General features: G+C 36.9%; 1 protein-coding gene across 1 annotated transcript in view; it reads right to left on the bottom strand.

Moving 5' to 3' along the window:
- Positions 1–3,006, bottom strand: part of LOC106464064 (transcription factor Sox-5-like) — a 102,295-nt gene extending 99,289 nt beyond the window's left edge. Inside the window, exons 1-2 of the mRNA XM_013924175.2 lie at positions 2,934–3,006; positions 1,716–2,100 (exon numbers count right to left, since the gene is read on the bottom strand). Coding sequence (XP_013779629.2) covers positions 1,716–2,100; positions 2,934–3,006 — 458 coding nt within the window. The remainder of the gene's footprint in view (positions 1–1,715; positions 2,101–2,933) is intronic.
- Between the last annotated feature and the right edge of the window lie 7,256 nt (positions 3,007–10,262).

Here is a 10,262-nt window from a genome sequence, read left to right as displayed (position 1 = left end):
GGTGTAGTCTATCACTTTGTTCTTTAGTTTGGCAGAACTTCTGGAGAAGTCTATCACTTTGTTCTTTAGTTTGGCAGAACATCAGGAGTAGTCTATCACGTTGTGCTTCAGTTTGGCAGAACAGTTGTTACTGATCACATGGTGTAGTCTATCACTTTGTCCTTTAGTTTGGCAGAAGAGTGGTTCCTTAATCAATCACTCTATTCGCCAGTTTGGCAGAACAGATGTTACTAATCACCTGGAGTAGCCTGTCACTCTACTCTTTAGTTTGGCAAAACATTTTTTACTGATAATCTGGTGTAATCTATGACATTGTACTTTAGATTGGCAAGACATTTGTTACTAATAACTTGGTGTAGTTATCATGTTGTTCTTTAGTTTGGCAGAACAGTTGTTTCTGATCACCTGAGGTAGTCTGTCACTGATTATAGCAAAATATCAAGACGTGGAAACGTTGCTCTGCATTATAAGTTTGAAAATGTGTGTACTCTAGAGTACTTCCTCTAATCCTGGTTTCAAACGGTTGAGGTATAGCGGTCCCGAATTTTGAACTTCTTATCAGAAGAAGTGCAGCCAGTCTGCAGCACTGGTTCCACAAGAATTTTTGTCCGGCTTTGAATCGGATAACTGAATTGGCTGTCACTTTTATAACGCGCCCACAGCTGAAAGTGTGGATTGGGTTTAGCGGTTCGAATCTTGTACCTTTCATTACGTATCCCGAATGTTAACTGCTAGGCCTTATAAACAAACAGCAAATTTTTTGACTACGTGTTAACCCGAAAATCAAAAGATTACGGTGAAATACTCAAACACAGGATGAAGACTTCCTACATATATAATTCTTCCATTCATATTCAGCAGGTTTCAGTATTGTTGTTTGTTGAAGTTAAGCACAAAGCTACATAATTGACTATCTGTACTCTGCCCACCACGGGTATCGAAACCAGATTTCTAGCAGTGTAAATCCGCAGACATCCCCTTGCGCCACCGGGGGGGGGGGGTCCGGTTTCAATATTAAATATACATTATGGAACAGTTTAATATCACTGTATTAATAACGTAAGGAATGTTCTCGATGTACAGAAGTCTTAAACTTGATATTCTTACTCTAAGACCTCTTAGAAAGCCTCCAAACACTAAACATAGGAACCTCCTTTAAGACCTGTTAATAAGACATCCAGACATTTAACATACTGGCCTCTTAAGATACCCAAACCTTAAACACGTGAAGCTCCTACTTAGCCCTGCCTCCAAGAATCAAAACCTTAACCCTATAACGCCAGTGTGGGAGACACTATGACCCCATACTACTTGGTGTTAATGATTGAAAATTTAACGTTGGCATTCTAGGGTTAAACACTTGGAGAATGATATCCATATTTGGTGGTCACGTAAAATGTTCGCTTGAGAGAAATAAACGTATGTTTAATCGGACTAAGTGCCTATAATCCAAGGTGGGAAAGAACTGAACCCCCACGAGACTTATTTAACAATTCACTTCTTGTTCAGAAAAATTCAGCATCAATCTGTCCAGTATCGACTAATGTAACGGCACCAATTGGCTGAGTATCGATTAATGTAACAGCACCAATCTGTCTAGTAAAAACTGAAGTAACAGCACCAATCTGCCCAGTAAAAACTAATGTAACAGCACCAATCTGCCCAGTAAAAACTAATGTAACAGCACCAATCTGCCCAGTAAAAACTAATGTAACAGCACCAATCTGTCCAGTAAAACTAATGTACCAGCACCAATCTGTCCAGTAAAAACGAATGTAACAGCACCAATCTGTCCAGTAAAAACGAATGTAACAGCACCAATCTGTCCAGTAAAAACTAATGTAACAGCACCAATCTGCCCAGTAAAAACTAATGTAACAGCACCAATCTGCCCAGTAAAAACTAATGTAACAGCACCAATCTGTCCAGTAAAAATTAATGTAGGAGAATCAATCAATCCAGTAGCGACTAATGTAACAGCACCAATCTGTCCAGTAAAAATTAATGTAGGAGAATCAATCAATCCAGTAGCGACTAATGTAACAGCACCAATCTGTCCAGTAAAAATTAATGTAGCAGCACCAATCAGTCCAGTATCGACTAATGTAACAGCACAAATCGTTCCAGCATCAATGAACGTAGTGTTTATACAAACGACTGGCGTAGCAAGCGAATCTTTACAAAACGATACTCAGTGTGTGACATAGCTAACAGCGAGTTTTTATTTTCACACAACACCAGGTGTAGCCAGACAGACATCCGTCTATACTTTATCCACAAAACCAGACAGGAGATTTTAGTGTGCCGAAATATATTTACAATATTCACTGCTATCTTGGAGCCCAATGTAGAGTTCTATTGAAAAACAATCTACACGGAAGTAGCAGGCATCAAAGTTTGTAGATAATAGCAAAAAAATGGAAATAATTTCCTTTTTCACTAACGTCAACCAGCTTAGATGAATAACCCAGTAAAGCTAATGCGTTCAAATGGAAATGTGAAAGTGCTTGTTGAGTTTGTTTTGTTGTTATCCTTTTTTTTCAAAAATATATTTTATAAAGTTAAGGTTAACCAAGCAATCCGTGAAAGCAGCTCTAACCTATTTATCAATAACGTTGAACACCATTTCTCTGTTCCACAGTCACGTTTCTCACGCGAGATCGTAAACTGAAGTAAAAATATTGAATTCGATGATTCCAGAGAAAATGCCAATTCGAGAAGCCTCACATAAACTTCAGTGTATTCAATAGAAAAGTAACAAATCTCCCCTCCCAAGATAAAATGCAACTAAAAAGCCTTTAACACTTTAACTCGTCTTTGGCAGACATAACAAGAAAAGGTTCAAAAGAACTTTATTGAGTTAACAAATGGGTTTATAATTACTACATATTACAATCCAAACACGGCATACGATTTTAGTTATATCCACATACCAGAAGGACTATCGTCTGTGAGTTGTACATCTTTGTTATGTACATCTTCACAATTTAGTCCAACAATGTACATGTTTGTGGTGTAGATCTTTACATTTTAGTCGAACACAGAACCATCTGTGAGTTGTACATGTTTGTGGTGTAGATCTGTACAATTTAGTCGAACACAGGTCCGTCTATGATTTGTACATGTGTGTGGTGTAGATCTTTACATTTTAGTCGAACACAGGTTCATCTGTGAGTTGTACATGTGTGTGGTGTACATCTTTACATTTTAGTCGAACACAGGTTCATCTGTGAGTTGTACATGTGTGTGGTGTACATCTTTACATTTTAGTCGAACACAGGTCCATCTGTAAGTTGTACATGTGTGTGGTGTACATCTTTACATTTTAGTCGAACACAGGTCCATCTGTGAGTTGTACATGTGTGCGGTGTAGATCTGTACAATTTAGTCGAACACAGGACCATCTGTAAGTTGTACATGTGTGTGGTGTACATCTTTACATTTTAGTCGAACACAGGTCCATCTGTGAGTTGTACATGTGTGTGGTGTACATCTTTACATTTTAGTCGAACACAGGTCCATCTGTGAGTTGTACATGTGTGTGGTGTACATCTTTACATTTTAGTCGAACACAGGTGCATCTGTGAGTTGTACATGTGTGTGGTGTACATCTGTACAATTTAGCCGAACACAGGTCCATCTGTGAGTTGTACATCTTTACATTTTAGCCGAACACAGAACCATCTGTAAGTTGTACATGTTTGTGGTGTAGATCTGTACAATTTAGTCGAACACAGAACCATCTGTAAGTTGTACATGTTTGTGGTGTAGATCTGTACAATTTAGTCGAACACAGAACCATCTGTAAGTTGTACATGTTTGAAGTGTAGACTAACGAATTATTTTCTCTCAGGTTTATGTTGAATATCACGGTAAGAATCCCAACGAAGTAAAATAATACAGCAGATTCGGAGAGAGACTTGCTAGTTTAAAGAAAGTATCGATGGCAAGTTCCGTTGTCCTTATTTATGTCAGATGTATCGGAAACAGAATCGATGACTTGTTACAGCTTCCTTCTTTAAATGTCACTATACTTACGGAAGTAGATTCGAGAAAGTGCTACAGCTTTCTTCTTAAATGACAGAGACATAAAAGTCAGAAATGCCGGAAGTAGAGACGACAAAGTGCTGCATTTTCCTTCTTTAAATGTCACTATACTTACGGAAGTAGGTTCGAGGAAGTGCTACAGCTTCCTTCCTAAATGATAGACACATAAAAGTCAGAAATGCCGGAAGTAAAGACGAAAAAGTGCTGCATTTTCCTTCTTTAAATGTCACTATACTTACGGGAGTAGATTCAAGGAAGTGCTACAGTTCCTTCTTAAACTATCTATACATACATTAGAAATACCTGAAATACAACAGGGCATCTTAGAGCTCGATGGTAAAACGACCTTCACTGACGTCAGAAATTCCGGAAATGGAAGCTTGTTTGTTTGTTTGAAATCAAGCACAAAGCTACACAATGGGCTATCTGTGCTCTGCCCACCACGGGTATCGAAACCCGGTTTCTAGCGTTGTAAGTCCGCAGACATAGCGCTGTGCCACTGGTGGGCTGGTTTTTAGTGCAGGTACTTCAAACAAAACATTATTTCTTTCTAATCACCTTTCTTCATAAAAACTATGATCCTATGACAACTGAACGTTAATTGATGAATGTCTTATAGATTTATATATATGTATATAACTATATACAGTAGTGTATACAACTGGAATCCCTCCTTTACCCCTCTATATTCCCGGGGATTATGTTTGTAATGTTTGATTGATAAAGTATAAGCTGTAAGAAAACCACGAAAATTAAGGCCGCGTTGACTACAGTAATATAATCTGGCCATCAATCACTACCCATTAGAGAGCTGATGCAGCCGTTGACCACAGCCCTATCAGTGAACAGGCGTATAAACGCCCACGTTCGATGGTGTGAATATTAAACACGTGATTCTCGGCCCGGCTAGCGACAAGTGCCCAACGCCATGTTGAGTGATAACACTGAACTATGTGGAGCTCGTGAAAAATGTTTCACCCATTTTAGGTTGTAAGTTTTACATTATAGGTTAACAAGCGTTGTTCAACAGGGGGCCCAGGGGCCACATTCGATACACCAATCCCAAGCCAGAAACAACAAGTAATGATACTACCTAAAAACAATGCAATTATAAGTGTATTTTTTCGTTGCTTAATGAATGTTACCCATTACTGTCTTCTCCTGGCGTTTAATACAAATAAACCTGATAAGTATTTTCATAGATAATCAGTCTCCGGCCTCTGAGACAGCACTCAAAATACTCATTGACCGATCACGGACCGGGCGTGGCCTAATGGTTAACATGTTCGGAATGTGAATCTGAGGGATCATGGTTCATGTCCCGTTACTGCAAAACTTGCTCTGCACTTTGGGACCGTGGATGCATTAGAAGAGTGACAATCATATCCCACTATTCGATCACATAATGATATCAATTTTCATAAAGTTGGACAGCGCTCGAAAATCGAAAAGATAAATAAAAGAAAAAAAACAATTTGTTTTAAATTATTCCTATTTTTATCCGCTACAAATATTTCTGTAATTAGGTAAGACAAACAGCATGCCATCTTTCAATAAAAATAGCTTATAAATAAATTAAGGAAAGACCAGCATGTTTATTGGTGTACTCCTGTTTTTATGCTGTGATTTTTTTTATCATTACTGCATGAACTATTAATGTCTTCATCTAGCATTGTTTAATATCGGATTTGGATTTTTTTTAACTTTTTTCGTTAGTCAATTCTATACATTACTCACGTTTATTACGTTGTTATCTTTGTATAAAGTTCTCTAAAGTATTTCAAACGGTCGGAATTAGTACAATAATAAATGTTTATTACTTTAACATGGCTCAAAGACATAGGTTATAAGTTTAGTTAATTTTCTTACGATCATTTCTCGGTAGATGAATGAGGAAAATGTGGCTTCACAAGGAGAGCTAGAATGATGACAAAAAAAAATAGAGCACGAGTTTAATGTATGAAAATAGGGCAAGAGTCACTAGTATTGCAGGAATAAATTTCCAAAGGAATGTTGTGTTTGTGTCATAACGAGGTCATGACTAAAGGATGTTTTTTGTATGTGATATTCTAACAGGTGAGCTAACATGTACTTGTTAAACTGTCGCTAACAAATAATCCGCGAGATTACTAGATAACAGTCAGTTTCTGGAGATTACCAGCTAACAGACAGTCTTCAGAAATACCAGCTAACAAATAATTCCTTATGAGTACAAGCTAACAGACAGTTTGTTGGATATTACCAGCTAACAGCCAGTTTCTAGAGATTACCAGTTAACAGCCAGTTTTAAGAATTATCAGCTAAGAATCAGATTCTAGAGATTACCAGTTAACAGCCAGTTTTTAGAGGTTACTAGCTAGTACACATGTTAGACTACCGGTTAATAGCCAGTTTTAAGAATTATCAGGTAAGAAACAAATTCTAGAGATTACCAGTTAACAGCCAGTTTTAAGAATTATCAGATTCTAGAGATTACCAGTTAACAGCCAGTTTTTAGAGGTTACTAGCTAGCACACATATTAGACTACCGGTTAATAGCCAGTATCTGGAAAATGCTAGCTAACACACAGATTTTGAAGCCTACCGTTTAACAGCCAGTTTCTGGAGATTACTTGCTAACACACATTTTGGAGACGATCGGTGAAGAGCCAGTTTCTGGAGATTACTAATTAACTCAAAGATTTTGGAGACTAGCGGTTAATAGCCAGTTTCTGGAGAATGATAGCTCACATGCAGACTTTGAATCCTGCCGGTTAACAGCAAGTTTTTGGAGATTTCTAGTTAAGACAGATTTTGGAGACTACCAGTTAACAGACAATTCCTGGAGATTACTTGCTAACTCACATTTTGGAGACGATCGGTGAATAGCCAGTTTCTGGAGATTACTAATTAACTCAAAGATTTTGGAGACTAGCGGTTAGCAGCCAGTTTCTGGAAACACACAGATTTTGGAGACTATCAGTTAAGAGCCAGGTGTTAGAGTCTACCATTTAGCTGCCAGTTTCTAGAGATCACTAGTTAACGCACAGATTTTGGAGACTACTAGTTAAGAGCCAGATGTTGGAGTCTACCATTTAGCAGCCAGTTTCAAGAGATTACTAATTAACACACAGATTTTGGAGACTACTAGTTAAGAGCCAGATGTTGGAGTCTACCATTTAGCAGCCAGTTTAAAGAGATTACTAATTAACACACAGATTTTGGAGACTACTAGTTAAGAGCCAGATGTTGGAGTCTACCATTTAGCAGCCAGTTTAAAGAGATTACTAGGTAACACACACAGATCTTGAAGACTACCGTTTGTTCTAACTATACTAAGCACAGTTACAAACTTCCTTCTTGTTCTCACAACGAGTAACTTAATAAATTCTACATAATCACGTCTCCTGAAAAAACCTGCTCCGATTAATGGCACATCATTTCAAAGACACTCATTCTTCAATCGTTAATATCCCGTTAAGTTAAGAATAAATTATTTTGGTTTTTAATAGTCTATAAAAGTTCAATTGGGTGATTTAAATAAAGCTAACGCAGCCTTAGCTTGACAGCGAAAATGTTAAGTACAAAAACACAGGGCATAACTGTTGTAAAATATCCATTAACACAAAAGTCTCTTAAGGGGCGTTAATAAAGATGGAACTCCTACACTAAGTAGGCATTTGTCTCTTTTTCAGTACTTTTTAAGATTTCTATTCACGAACTTGTATTCTAGAACACAAACTGGGAACTTTGAATTTTATTTCAGGTACTACCCACACCATTATTCTATTTCTCCAACATTTCTCACTTGTATTCTAGAACACAAACTAGGAACTTTGAATTTTATTTCAGGTACTACCCACACCATTATTCTATTTCTCCAACATTTCTCACTTGTATTGTAGAACACAAACTGGGAACTTTGAATTTTATTTCAGGTACTACCCACACCATTATTCTATTTCTCCAACATTTCTCACTTGTATTCTAGAACACAAACTAGGAACTTTGAATTTTATTTCAGGAACTACCCACACCATTATTCTATTTCTCCAACATTTCCCTCTCCATTAACTTCCACACAATTGAAAGGTCTTTACAAAAAACTATGTAAGTATCTTATTTCACAGCCCAATAACATCCACTCAATCTCGAGGACTACACGCTAGGCAATATTTAAATTTAGTCTTATATTTCATTGCCTAGAAAACCTATTCAGTCTTAAATACTGCACAGAAGGTAATATTTAAATTTCGTCTATTATGCCATCGCCAAGTAAAACCTAGTGAGTCTCAAGGACTGCAAACTAGGCAAGATTTAAATTTCATCTTTCATGTCATCACTCAGAAACACCGACTCATTCTCAAAGCCTGCACACCAGGCAATATTTAAATTTCGTCTTACATTTCACTGCCCAGTAACATCTACTCAGTCTAAACGCCAGAACATTAGGCAATATTTAAATTTCATCTTTTATGTTACCGCCCAGTAATACCTAGTCAGTCTAAAAGCCTGCACACAAGGCATAATTTAAATTTCGTCTTTTATGTTACTGCCTACTATCACCTACTCAGTCTCAAGGCCTGCACAATAGGCAATATTTCAATTTCGTCTGTTATTTCACTGCCCAGTAACACCTACTCAATATCAAGACCTGAACACTAGACACTATTTAAATTCTATTTAAAGGGAATACTTCACTGTCCAGTTAAAGATACTCAGTTTCAAGACCTACACACTTAGAAATATATAAATATAGTCTTTCATTTAACTCAGTCTGAAGACTTGGACACTTGGCAAAATTTAAATTCCGTCTTTTATGTCACCACACATTAACACCTTCTCAGTCTGAAGGCCTGCACAACTGGCACTATTTTAATTTCGTCTTTTATGTCACCACGCATTAACACCTTCTCAGTCTGAAGGCCTGCACGCTAGGCAATATGTAAATTTCGTCTTTTATTTCATTGCCTAGTTACACCTAGTCAGTCTCAAGGACTGCACAGAAGGAAATACTTAAATTTAGTATTTTATTTCATTGTCCAGTATCACCTAGTCAGCTTCAATGCCTGCACAGAAGGAAATACTTAAATTTAGTATTTTATTTTACTGTTCAGTATCACCTAGTCAGTTTCAATGCCTCCACAGAAGGAAATACTTAAATTTAGTATTTTATTTTACTGTTCAGTATCACCTAGTCAGTTTCAATGCCTGCACAGAAGGAAATACTTAAATTTAGTATTTTATTTTACTGTCCAGTATCACCAAGTCAGTTTCAATGCCTGCACAGAAGGAAATACTTAAATTTAATATTTTATTTCACCGCCTAGTAAACATCTACTCAATCTTAAGGCCTGGACTGTAGGTAAGTTTTGACCGCTTTATCCAATGTACATCTCTTACACCCCAGGTCTCCCCAGTAAACAAAAGCGCGTGCGAATTCGACTGATTAATTGAAATATGCCGGAGAACTATAACTGGCATAAAATATTTATAGCTTTTCGTTGTCAGTCAGCGTTCACAGCAGAATACAATAATAAAATAGTGATAGGCAGCACACATACGTCTACTATTTACAGCTTGGATTTTGTTAATGATAAAAAAAAACATTTATTTGTTTGTAGTTATGCACAAAGCTAATGGGCTATCTGTGCTCTGCCCACCACGGGTATCGAAACCAGGTTTCTAGCGTTGTAAGTCCGCAGACATACCGCTGTGCCACTGGGGGGCGCTAGTCTCTGTCATAAGTAAAGTAAAGGAAAATGATTTATAATATGTCAATCACGCTACAACGGATATATTCAGTGCCGACGAGGTCTTTCGCAGAATATCAAGGCTCATCAACCTGGCTGAGATATGACATTCTGTACATAGTAGTGGTCTGAGCTCCTTTTTTTTTCTTCTCTCTCTATATATATATGTATGTCAGGACTCTCTCAATATATATATATTTATGTCATGACTCTCTCTATATATATGTGTATATATGTCATGACTCTCTCTATATATATGTGTATATATGTCATGACTCTCTCAATATATATATATATATATATGTATGTCATGACTCTCTCAATATATATATATGTATGTCATGACTCTCTCATATATATATATATATATGTATGTCATGACTCTCTCTCTCTATATATATATATATATATGTGTGTGTATGTATCTCTCTCTCTATATATATATATATATATATATATGTGTGTGTATGTATGTCATGAATT

Source organism: Limulus polyphemus, unplaced genomic scaffold (genome assembly GCF_000517525.1).
Source record: "Limulus polyphemus unplaced genomic scaffold, Limulus_polyphemus-2.1.2 Scaffold1552, whole genome shotgun sequence".
Classification (NCBI taxonomy): domain Eukaryota; kingdom Metazoa; phylum Arthropoda; class Merostomata; order Xiphosura; family Limulidae; genus Limulus; species Limulus polyphemus.
This window is presented reverse-complemented; position numbering and strand designations above follow the sequence as displayed.